This window comes from Hyla sarda, unplaced genomic scaffold (assembly GCF_029499605.1).
Source record: "Hyla sarda isolate aHylSar1 unplaced genomic scaffold, aHylSar1.hap1 scaffold_111, whole genome shotgun sequence".
NCBI lineage: Eukaryota > Metazoa > Chordata > Amphibia > Anura > Hylidae > Hyla > Hyla sarda.
In genome coordinates, this window is record NW_026607730.1 from 271,154 (window position 1) to 283,708 (window position 12,555).

At 51.4% G+C, this 12,555-nt stretch overlaps 1 protein-coding gene and 1 long non-coding RNA gene across 4 annotated transcripts in view; one reads left to right on the top strand and one right to left on the bottom strand.

Moving 5' to 3' along the window:
• LOC130301099 (uncharacterized) overlaps window positions 1–12,555 on the bottom strand; it is a 95,355-nt gene that overhangs the window by 58,110 nt on the left and 24,690 nt on the right. For all 3 annotated transcript variants that reach the window (XM_056551596.1, XM_056551595.1, XM_056551597.1), the window contains exons 2-4: window positions 11,334–11,370; window positions 10,725–11,000; window positions 10,552–10,638 (exon numbers count right to left, since the gene is read on the bottom strand). In XM_056551596.1, coding sequence (XP_056407571.1) covers window positions 10,552–10,638; window positions 10,725–11,000; window positions 11,334–11,335 — 365 coding nt within the window. In that variant the 5' untranslated portion in view covers window positions 11,336–11,370. The remainder of the gene's footprint in view (window positions 1–10,551; window positions 10,639–10,724; window positions 11,001–11,333; window positions 11,371–12,555) is intronic.
• Window positions 1–12,555, top strand: part of LOC130301103 (uncharacterized) — a 90,441-nt gene that overhangs the window by 9,157 nt on the left and 68,729 nt on the right. The gene's annotated exons all lie outside the window — the stretch shown is intronic.

Here is a 12,555-nt window from a genome sequence, read left to right on the forward strand (position 1 = left end):
GGACATCAGAGCACCGATCAAATGGCTGGGTGGCAGGTAAGGGCCCTCCCGCTATCCTCTCAGTTGATCGGGACAATGTGATTACAGAACTCGCAATCAACTTCAAAAGGGTTAATATCGGGCATCGGACCGATCGCTGATGTCCGGCATTAACCCTGAGTCCTGGCTGCTGATAGCAGTCAGCACCCACCGCGTATAAAGCATGTGTTACGCCGAGCGCTCCAGGTCCCTGCTCCTCCCTGGAGCGCTCGCGGCGTTCCTCTCTCTGCAGCGCCCCGGTCAGACCCGCTGACCGGGAGCGCTGCACTGACATTGCCGGCGGGGATGCGATTCGCATAGCGGGACGCGCCCGCTCGCGAATCACATCCCAAGTCACTCACCTGTCTCGGTCCCCGGCTGTCATGTGCTGGCGCGCGCGGCTCCGCTCCTTAGGGCGCGCGCGCGCACCAGCTCTCTAAGATTTAAAGGGCCAGTGCACCAATGATTGGTGTCTGGCCCAATTAGCCTAATTAGCTTCCACCTGCTCCCTGGCTATATTACCTCACTTCCCCTGCACTTCCCTGCCGGATCTTGTTGCCTTGTGCCAGTGAAAGCGTTTAGTGTTGTCCAAAGCCTGTGTTCCAGATCTTCTGCTATCCACATTGACTACGAACCTTGCCGCCTGCCCCGACCTTCTGCTACGTCTGACCTTGCCTCTGCCTAGTCCTTCTGTCCCACGCCTTCTCAGTAGTCAGCAAGGTTGAGCCGTTGCCGGTGGATACGACCTGGTTGCTACCGCCGCAAGACCATCCCGCTTTGCGGCGGGCTCTGGTGAATACCAGTAGCATCTTAGAACCGGTCCGACACGGTCCACGCCAATCCCTCGCTGACACAGAGGATCCACATCCAGATAGCCGAATCGTGACAGTAGATCCGGCCATGGATCCCGCTGAGGTGCCGCTGCCAAGTCTCGCTGACCTATCCACGGTGGTCACTCAGCAATCGCAGCAAATCGCCCAACAAGGACAGCAGCTGTCGCAGTTGACCGCCACGTTACAGCAACTTCTGCCACTGCTACAGCAGCAACCATCTCCTCCGCCAGCTCCTGCACCTCCTCCGCAGCGAGTGGCCGCTCCCAGCCTCCGCTTGTCCCTGCCGGACAAATTTGATGGGGACTCTAGACTCTGCCGTGGCTTTCTGTCTCAATGTTCCTTACATATGGAGATGTTGTCGGACCAATTTCCCACAGAACGGTCTAAGGTGGCGTTCGTAGTGAGTCTTCTTTCTGGAAAGCCCTTGTCTTGGGCCACACCGCTCTGGGACCGCAATGATCCTGCCACAGCCACAGTCCAGTCCTTCTTCGCTGAAGTCCGTAGAGTCTTCGAGGAACCAGCCCGAGCTTCTTCTGCCGAGACTGCCCTGCTGAACCTGGTCCAGGTTAATTCTTCAGTACGCCATCCAATTTCGTACTCTCGCTTCCGAATTATCTTGGAATAACGAGGCTCTCTGCGCGACCTTCAAAAAAGGCCTATCCAGTAACATCAAGGATGTGCTGGCCGCACGAGAGATTCCTGCCAACCTGCAAGAACTTATCCATTTGGCCACCCACATTGACATGCGTTTTTCTGAGAGACACCAGGAGCTCCGCCAGGAAAAAGACCTTGATCTCTGGTAACCTCTCCCACAGTATCCTTTGCAATCTACCCCTGTGCCTCCCGCCGAGGAGGCTATGCAAGTGGATCGGTCTTGCCTGACCCAGGAAGAGAGGACTCGCCGTAGGGAAAAAAATATTTGTCTGTACTGCGCTAGTACCGAACATTTCTTGGTGGATTGCCCTATTCGTCCTCCACGTCTGGGAAACGCACGCACGCACCCAGCTCACGTGGGTGTGGCGTCTCTTGGTACGAAGTCTGCTTCTCCACGTCTCACTGTGCCAGTGCGGATTTCTCCTTCTGCCAACTCCTCCCTCTCAGCCGTGGCCTGCTTGGACTCTGGTGCTTCTGGAAATTTTATTCTGGACTCTTTGGTGAATAAGTTCTGCATCCCGGTGACCCGTCTCGTCAAGCCGCTCTACATTTCTTCGGTCAACGGAGTGAAGTTGGACTGTACTGTGCGTTACCGCACAGAACCCCTCTTAATGTGCATTGGACCCCATCACGAAAAGATTGAATTGTTCGTCCTTCCCAACTGTACCTCTGAAGTCCTCCTCGGTCTGCCATGGCTCCAGCATCATTCTCCCACCCTTGACTGGACCACCGGGGAGATCAAGAATTGGGGTTCTGCTTGCCGTAAGAAATGCCTCACCTCTGCTCCCAGTCCCGTCTGTCGGGCCTCAGTGTCTCCTCCTGTGCCTGGTCTCCCCAAGGCCTATCAGGACTGTGCCGTGCCTCCTCATAGCCCCCGTCCTGGTGTCACTCTGCCCCGTGCCAAGCTTCACCCTCTACCCTCCCTCCCCATTCCCACTCCTGCTGAACTGCCTGCCTTTGAGGAAACTCTACAATCGCTCCCAGTGTCCTCGTCCCACGTGAAGCGATTGCCGGACAAAAAAAGGGGGAGACCTAAGGGGGGGGGGGGGTACTGTTACGCCGAGCGCTCCAGGTCCCTGCTCCTCCCCGGAGCGCTCGCGGCGTTCCTCTCTCTGCAGCGCCCCGGTCAGACCCGCTGACCGGGAGCGCTGCACTGACATTGCCGGCGGGGATGCAATTCGCATAGCGGGACGCGCCCGCTCGCGAATCGCATCCCAAGTCACTCACCTGTCCCGGCCCCCGGCTGTCATGTGCTGGCGCGCGCGGCTCCGCACCTTAGGGCGCGCGCGCGCCAGCTCTCTAAGATTTAAAGGGCCAGTGCACCAATGATTGGTGCCTGGCCCAATTAGCCTAATTAGCTTCCACCTGCTCCCTGGCTATATTACCTCACTTCCCCTGCACTTCCCTGCCAGATCTTGTTGCCTTGTGCCAGTGAAAGTGTTTAGTGTTGTCCAAAGCCTGTGTTCCAGATCTTCTGCTATCCACATTGACTACGAACCTTGCCGCCTGCCCCGACCTTCTGCTAAGTCTGACCTTGCCTCTGCCTAGTTCTTCTGTCCCACGCCTTCTCAGCAGTCAGCGAGGTTGAGCCGTTGCCGGTGGATACAACCTGGTTGCTACCGCCACAGCAAGACCATCCCGCTTTGCGGCGGGCTCTGGTGAATACCAGTAGCATCTTAGAACCGGTCCACCGACACGGTCCACGCCAATCCCTCGCTGACACAGAGGATCCACATCCAGCTAGCCGAATCGTGACAGCATGCTCAGCTTGCTTCAAACAGCGGTAATGTGACCAGGGCGTACAGATATGCCTGTTCACATTACATGCAGACTAATGTTACTGTGTTACACGCTATACTGTGCAGGTTGTCTTTTTTTTTTTCATTCCCATCTTTTTCCATACAATACACTCTGGCTGTTGCGTCATGCTCATATCTTATGTTTGATTCCAGGCAGATGCTGTCAGAGGAATAGCTCTGACATACACTTGGTACATAATCTCACTGTAGTATAGTCTGTGATGTGACTTCATATGCCTCATGGTGTCAGGGGCTTTAATCAATACCATACAATACTCTACATTCTTTAAAGGAGTACTCTGCCCATAGACATCTTATCTCTTATCCAAATGACACGGCATGACCGTGATGTAACAAGCGGGGTGCAGCCGTGACGTCACAAGCCTCCGACGCTGCACCCGACATTCTAAACAAACTATAAGATGTCTGATTAAGGGGGTCCTGCCACTAGGGACCCCCACGATCTCCCTGCTGAACCCGGCGTTCGTTTAGAGGCTCGCAATGTCACGGCCACACCCTGCTTGAGACATCACAGTCATTTGGATAGGGGATAAGATTTCTAGGGGCGGAGTACCCCTTTTAAGGACAAACGATTTTTTATTTTTTCCTCCTCTCCTATTAAAAGACATAACTCTTATTTTATTCTGAGGGTCAATACGATTCATTTTCTATTACTGTACTGTAAGAAACTTTTTAAACAAAATTGTCATATGCCAATCAATATAATGTTCTTATTTTTCCGTATACGAGGATGTATGAGAGCTTATTTTTTACATAGTCATCTGTAGTTTTTATTGGTAGCCCATTTTGCACATGTAACTTTTTTTAATCACTTTTTATTCAATATTGTTTCTGGGATGTGATGCAACCAGACATCTTATCCCCTATTCTTTGTATAGGGGATAAGATGTCTAGGGGCTGAGTACCCCTTTAACCCCTTAAGGACGAGCACCGTAAATATACGGCGCTGCTAAGAAGTACTTAGCACACAGCACCGTACATTTACGGCGCAGCTTTCCTGGATCACCGCGTCTCCGGACGCGGTGATCGGAACGGGATGACTGCTGATCTATCAGCAGCCATCCTGGCATATGGCCCAGGTGGGTCCTGAGATGCCCCCATGTCGGCGATCGTGGCAAATAGACGGTCAATTCAGACCAACAATTTGCCGCTATTCCGGGTCAATCGGGTCTCAGGTGACCCGGAAAAAAAGGGGTACCGTATATACTCGAGTATAAGCCGACCCGAGTATAAGCCGAGACCCCTAATTTCAACCCAAAATCCCAGGAAAAGTTATTGACTCGAGTATAAGCCTAGGGTGGGAAATACATCATCCCCCCCCGGTCATCATCCAGACCCTCATCATCATCACCTGTCATCATCCCCTTGTCATCATCCCACACATCCCCCCTTCATCATCCCCTTGTCATCATACCCACCCCCCTTCATCATCCCCTTATCATCCCCACCCCCTTGTAATCATCCCACACCCCCCCCCTTCATCATCCCCTTGTCATCATCCCCACCCCCCTTCATCATCCCACACCCCCCTTCATCATCCTCTTGTCATCATCCCACACCCCCCCCCCTTCATCATCCTCTTGTCATCATCCGCCCTCAGTGGTCTTCAACCTGCGGACCTCCAGAGGTTTCAAAACTACAACTCCCAGCAAGCCCGGGCAGCCATCGGCTGTCCGGGCTTGCTGGGAGTTGTAGTTTTGAAACCTCCGGAGGTCCGCAGGTTGAAGACCACTGCGGCCTTCGACATCATCCAGCCCCCTCTCACCCCCTTTAGTTCTGTACAGTACTCGCCTCCGCTCGGCGCTGGTCCGGTGCTGCAGGGCTGTCCGGAGAGGAGGTGGTCCGGTGGGATAGTGGTTCCGGGCTGCTATCTTCACTAGGGGCGCCTCTTCTCCGCACTGCGGGCCCGGAATAGAGGCGTTGCCTTGACAATGACGCAGAAGTACGTTGGCAATGAACGTACCTCTGCGTCGTTGTCAAGGCAACGTGACTATTCTGGGGCCGGGCCCGAAGCGCTTAGAAGAGGCCTCCCCGGTGAAGATAGCAGCCCGGAACCACTATCCCACCGGACCACCCCCTCTCCGGACAGTCCTGCAGCACCGGACCAGCGCCGAGCGGAGGCGAGTACTGTACAAAAGGGGGGTGAGAGGGGGCTGGATGATGTCGAAGGCCGCAGTGGTCTTCAACCTGCGGACCTCCGGAGGTTTCAAAACTAAAACTCCCAGCAAGCCCGGACAGCCGATGGCTGCCCGGGCTTGCTGAGAGTTGTAGTTTTGAAACCTCTGGAGGTCCGCAGGTTGAAGACCACTGCGGGTGGAGAGTTCACTCGAGTATAAGCCGAGGGGGGTGTTTTCAGCACGAAAAATCGTGCTGAACAACTCGGCTTATACTCGAGTATATACGGTAAATGGGGCTGTCCGAGACAGCCCCATTCACCCTTACCCAGCAGGAGTGAAGTGGCACGGGTGGCGCCTCAAGATCACGTGATTGATCGGTCAGAACGACCGACCAATCACGACCCTGCTGGGTGGTGATCGGGACGGCTATCATGGCAGTGATCGGGGCCGGCGGGGGTCTCCTATCTTGCCCTGGTCCGGCGGGGGTCCCCTCGTGTGCGGTGGCGGCGACCGGAGCAGCAGGATCGGTCCCGGCGGCAGGATACAGCGGTGGCAGTCCCGGCGGCAGGATACAGCAGGAGGAGAGGCCTGTTCCCCTTCTACTGTTGCTTAGAAACAACTCGCAGCATGCAAAGCCAAAGGGCATGCTGGGAGTTGTAGTTTTGTAACAGCTGGAGTTCCAACTACAACTCCCAGCATGCCCTTTGGTAGTCTGTGCATGCTGGGGGTTGTAGTTATGCAACAGCTGGAGGCAACTTTTTTCCATGAAAAAGTGTGCATGCTGGGAGTTGTAGTTATACAACAGCTGAATGCACAGACTACCAAAGGGCATGCTGGGAGTTGTAGCAGTGTGTCTCCAGCTGTTGCAAAACTACAACTCTCAGCATGCCCTTCGACTGTCAATGCATGCTGATTGTTGCAGTTTTGCTACAGCTGGAGACACATTGGTTGTGAAACAGAGTTTGTTACCTAACTCAGTGTTTCGCAACAAGTGTGCCTCCAGCTGTTGCAAAAATACATTTCCCAGCATGCACTGAGAGACTGTACATGCTGGGAGTTGTAGTTTTGCAACAGCTGGAGACACACTGGTTGCGAAACACTGAGCGTTTGTTACTTAACTCAGTGTTTCGCAACCAATGTGCCTCCAGCTGTTGCATAACTACAACTCCCAGCATGTATGGTCTGTCATGCTGGGAGTTGTAGTATTGCAACAGCTGGAGGTTTGCCCCCCCCCCCCCCCATGTGACTTTACAGGGTAGGTTTACAGCAAGTTTTCTGATGCAAGTTTGAGATGCTGCAATTTTTTTGCCGCAGCTCAAACTCCCAGCTCAAATTCACTGTAAACCCAACCATGTGAATGTATCCTAAAAACACTACACTACACTACACCTACACAAAATAAAAAGTAAAACACTACATATACACATACCCCTACACAGTTTCCCCCCCCCCCCCCCAAATAAAAAAAAAACGTCTTGTACGGCAGTGTTTCCAAAACAGAGCCTCCAGCTATTGAAAAACAACAACTACCAGTATTGCCGGACAGCCACTGACTGTCCAGGCATGCTGGGAGTTTTGCAACAGCTGGAGACACCCTGTTTGGAAAACACTGCCGTGGGGAATTTTTGTGGCGGATTCAAATCCCCAATTTAGGCCTCTCTCGCTTTGGAGCCCTGTCGTATTTCAAGGAAACAGTTTAGGGCCACATATGGGGTAACACTAACATACTGGTGGTTGCCCCATACTTTTAATTTTCACATGCTGTAAAAGGGAAAAAAAAAGACCCCAAAATTTGTAATGCAATTTCTCCTGAATACGGAAATACCCCATATGTGGGCGTAAAATGTTCTGCGGACGCACAACAAGGCTCAGGAGTGAGAGCGCACTATGTACACTTGAGGCCTAAATTGAGGCCCCAAAATTTGTAGCCTCATTTCTTCTGAGTAAGAACATAGCCCATATGTGGATGTAAATTGCTCTGTTGGCGCACTACAATGCTCAGAAGAGAAGAAGCACCATTGGGATTTTGCAGAGTTTTTACCCAAAATGTTTTTACCCAAATATCCTTGGTAAAATGAGGGTGCATGTGTGTGTATACCACGATACACTGTTTCTGACCCCGCAGAAGCCCCCAGGAAAGGCAGGGGGAGAGAGGCCGTCGTTGCCCGCTTCTCTCCCCCTTCCTTTCCTGGGGTCTAGAGCCCTGCTGCCGCCGCTTCTCTCCCCCTGCTGTCGGCGCCGCTACCCCTTCACCCCCCCCTGGCTATCGGTGCCGCTGCCCCTTCTCTCCCCCTGTCTGTCGGCGCCGCTGCCCCATTGACGGCGCAGCTTCTCTCCCCCTGGCTATCGGTGCTGGCAATGGGGCAGCGGCACCGATAGCCAGGGGGAGAGAAGGGGCAGCGGCACCGATAGCCAGGGGTGGAGAAGGGGTAGCGGCGCCGATAGCAGGGGGAGAGAAGCGGCGGCAGCGATGGCAGGTCTCTGCACCTGCAAAAGCCGCTGCAGTTCATTGATTTAAAAATCATTGAACTGCAGCGGCTTATCGGCGTATAACACGCACATAGACTTTAGGCTAAAAATTTTAGCCTAAAAAATGCGTGTTATACGCCGATAAATACGGTAGTGATTTTCATGAAATTTGGGGATTTTTCACCAAGAAAGGATGCAAGTAACGATGAAAATTTACCACTGTGTTCAAGTAGAATATGTCATGAAAATACAATCTCGGTGTCAGAATAATCGGTAAAAGCATCCCAGAGTTATTAATACATAAAGTGATAGTGGTCATAATTGCAAAAATGGGCTGCATCTTTAAGGTGAAAAAGGGCTCAGTCCTTAAGGGGTTAATCTTTTGAATCTTTAATTATTGGAGCTTTACTATATTGCAGATACTATACTACCTGACATATTATGTGCATTTTGTATGTTCATCTGTTGCTACCTTGTATTTGTACACATCACCGCGTTTATTGCATCTTTTTACAAGCCTGTCCCTAATGTGTCCGGAGATCCTTGTTTTCCTTTTCTCTTTGCTTACTCCGGTCCGTGTTTTATGGCTTTTTGTGGAGACTACCGACATCACCTGGCCAGACATTTACTAGGACATTTCTCATATGTGTGAGTATATAAATTAGGCACTTAGCCATTCACTCTTTGCCTCATGACTAAGAGCTGTCATTAGCTTGAAACGCATTAGTGTTTTTTTTTTTTTTTTTTTTTATCTCACTTATTTTTGTTGTTGTCCATGGAATATTAAATAACCACAATAAAAGTTATGTTTTATTAGTAGGTTTACTTGCTCATGCTGGAGGAGCTGGAGGCACATTTTCCATAAATGAAGAAAAGTAACAATAAAAAATCCCTGTGTCCTTAAGGGGTTAAAAACTTTGGTGTACTTTGGCACATTTCTTACCGTATATACTCGAGTATAAGCCGACCCGAGTATAAGCCGAGACCCCTAATTTCAACCCAAAATCCCAGGAAAAGTTATTGACTCGAGTATAAGCCTAGGGTGGGAAATACCTCATCCCCCCCCTGTCATCATCCAGACCCGTCATTAACATCCTCATCATCCCCTTGTCATCATCCCACACATCCCCCCTTCATCATCCCCTTGTCATCATCCCACACATCCCCTTATCATCCCACACATCCCCCCTTCATCATCCCCTTGTCATCATCCCACACATCCCCCCTTCATCATCCCCTTGTCATCATCCCACACGTCCCCTTATCCCACACATCCCCCCTTCATCATCCCCTTGTCATCATCCCACACATCCCCTTATCCCACACATCCCCCCTTCATCATCCCCTTGTCATCATCCCACACATCCCCCCTTCATCATCCCCTTATCATCATCCCACACATCCCCTTATCATCCCACACATCCCCCCTTCATCATCCCCTTGTCATCATCCCACACATCCCCTTATCATCCCACACATCCCCCCTTCATCATCCCCTTGTAATCATCCCACACCCCCCCCCTTCATCATCCCCACCCCCCTTCATCATCCCCACACCCCCCCCCCCCCCTTCATCATCCTCTTCTCATCATTCGCCCTCAGTGGTCTTCAACCTGCGGACCTCCAGAGGTTTCAAAACTACAACTCCCAGCAAGCCCGGGCAGCCATCGGCTGTCCGGGCTTGCTGGGAGTTGTAGTTTTGAAACCTCCGGAGGTCGGCAGGTTGAAGACCACTGCGGCCTTCAACATGCGGACCTCCAGAGGTTTCAAAACTACAACTCCCAGCAAGCCCGGGCAGCCATCGGCTGTCCGGGCTTGCTGGGAGTTGTAGTTTTGAAACCTCCGGAGGTCCGCAGGTTGAAGACCACTGCGGCCTTCAACATCATCCAGCCCCCTCTCACCCCCTTTAGTTCTGAGTACTCACCTCCGCTCGGCGCTGGTCCGGTCCTGCAGGGCTGTCCGGTAAGGAGGTGGTCCGGTGAGGAGGTGGTCCGGGCTGCTATCTTCACCGGGGGCGCCTCTTCTCCGCGCTTCCGGCCCGGAATAGAGCCGTTGCCTAGACAACGACGCATCTGCGTCGTTGTCAAGGCAACGTGACTATTCTGAGGCCGGGCCCGAAGCGCTTAGAAGAGGCCTCCCCGGTGAAGATAGCAGCCCGGACCACCTCCTCACCGAACCACCTCCTTACCGGACAGCCCTGCAGGACCGGACCAGCGCCGAGCGGAGGTGAGTACTCAGAACTAAAGGGGGTGAGAGGGGGCTGGATGATGTTGAAGGCCGCAGTGGTCTTCAACCTGCGGACCTCCGGAGGTTTCAAAACTACAACTCCCAGCAAGCCCGGACAGCCGATGGCTGCCCTGGCTTGCTGGGAGTTGTAGTTTTGAAACCTCTGGAAGTCCGCAGGTTGAAGACCACTGCGGGTGGGGGAGTTCACTCGAGTATAAGCCGAGGGGGGTGTTTTCAGCACGAAAAATCGTGCTGAAAAACTCGGCTTATACTCGAGTATATACGGTATGTACCAAAGTTAAAGGACTCCTGAAACCCCATTTATGAATATAATAGAGTAAATAAAAATGTATTGTGAAAAGGAAAAAAAGGGGGGGGGGGATCATTATACACAAGGCCCCAAATGTTTCCCACCTTAGATGTTCACACCCAGGATTCTCTTTGGTCGGTTGTCCACATTTTTTTCCTTTCCTTCGTTTCTTTTTGTGTTTTTTACCGTTGCTTGGGATAAAAAAAAATTAGTTTAATCCAATTTAAACAATTGTATTATTTTAATTAAATTGAAAAGACCATATGACAATACAAACCTTGTGACAAGAGGACTGTTGTAGATCATAAATCCACGGTCACTAAGTAACTTAATGACATTTTTCTGGCACTTTTTACCGCACACCAGTTCGGCAACCTCATTGAATTTGATAGCGAGACCCTTGGCCGCAACTTTAGCCAGATTGCTTTTGGCTTCAGCAAATGTTGCCTTGATTTCCTCATCACTCCGGTTCTTCATGCATTTTTTTCGTAGATGCTTTTTTAGGGTCTTTTTTGTCTTATAACAAATGGGGCAGGTCAACGGGGTCCGGGGCCTTTGTATAAAACACATTTAGAGGTGTTATTCAGCTATTAAAAATGTGTCACCTAGTCACAGGACTCTACTGAACCCTCCATCCCCCACCTTCTGAGATGTCGGCCCACTCAGCCAATCACCAACAGAGGCGGGATACCGTTGCAGCCGGTGATTGGCTTTGCGGGCCGCCTCGAAAGGTGGACGCCAGAGCGTTTCGCAGGGAGAGTCGGACAAGTTCTAGAGATAGGGATTCCTTTTAAATAGCAGGATAACCCCTTAAACACTGAAGATAATTTTAAAATTATGACTGTTAGTAGTAACATTAATATAAAATATAACAAAAAATACTTACATTTTGAATTTTAGTTTAAAAAATAAGCCACTTACACCTGCAATACACAAAATCAAAAGTTAAATAAATCTTTCAAATAAGTCTGGTTACATAACATCAGGTAAATACCCCTTTAAGTAAAGACTTTAAAGGGGTACTCTGCTCCTAGACATCTTATTCCCTACCCAAAGGTTAGGTGATAAGATGTCTGATCTCCCTGCTGTACCCGGAGTTCGTTTAGAGCATCGGGTGCAGCGCCGGAGGCTCGTTATATCACGGTTGCGCCCCGCTCGTGACGTCGCGGCCACGCCCCCTCAGTGCAAGTCTATGGGAGAGGTCGTGATGGCCATCATGCCCCCTCCCATAAACCTGCATTGAGGGGGCGTGGCCATGACTTCACGAGAGGGATGTGACGCCACATGCCTCCACCCCGCATTGCGAGTCATCCGGCACGGAGTGAAGTTCGCTTTGTGCACCGGATGTTTGGGGTGCCACAGCAGAGATCGTGGGGGGGTCACAGCAGCAGCATTCTTTGAATAGGGGATAAGATGTCTATGGGTGGAGTACCCCTTTAAAGCCCTTAAAGCGTACCTGTCCTTTTTGCGCAGTACACTTTATACAGATATGACCCCCGCCAACGCATTTATACCCCCCTCCAGCGCATTTATACATATATACCCCCCGCCAGCGCATTAATAAATATATACCCCCCCCCCCCCCCGCAGCGCATGTATAATGTGCCCCCAGGAGCAAAAGTATCATGTACCCTCGCAGCGCAGCCATCTATTTAGATATGTTTTTAATTCACTGTTGTTTCACTGAAGTGTAACGCCCCTTTCAGTGACGTGAGCAAGGAAGGTGTATTTACATGCGCTCAGGTGACGGAAGGGGTTGCTCAGACGAAGCACTGCTTGATCAGTGCGATAGCAGCTGTTCACCATTTCTGCTCGTGGGCTCCTCTGCGCAGTGAGTGCTCCCTCTATTTCTATCTTGATTGCCTTGCATGAACTGCTTTTTCGTAAGGCGTCGAGCACGGGAAGATTAATCTACAGTGGGCTCGTCAATGCATCCTGCTGCTGTTGAAATATGTGAAGCTAAGATATGTGTCGGGAGCGGCACTGGCCGATCTGTTTCTTCTAGCATTGCCCATCTATATACATATGTCACCGCAGCACTATATGTGAAAAGCATTCTAGCAGCAACATCGGCCGGCCTGCGGCTGCATATGTATATAGATGCGCTT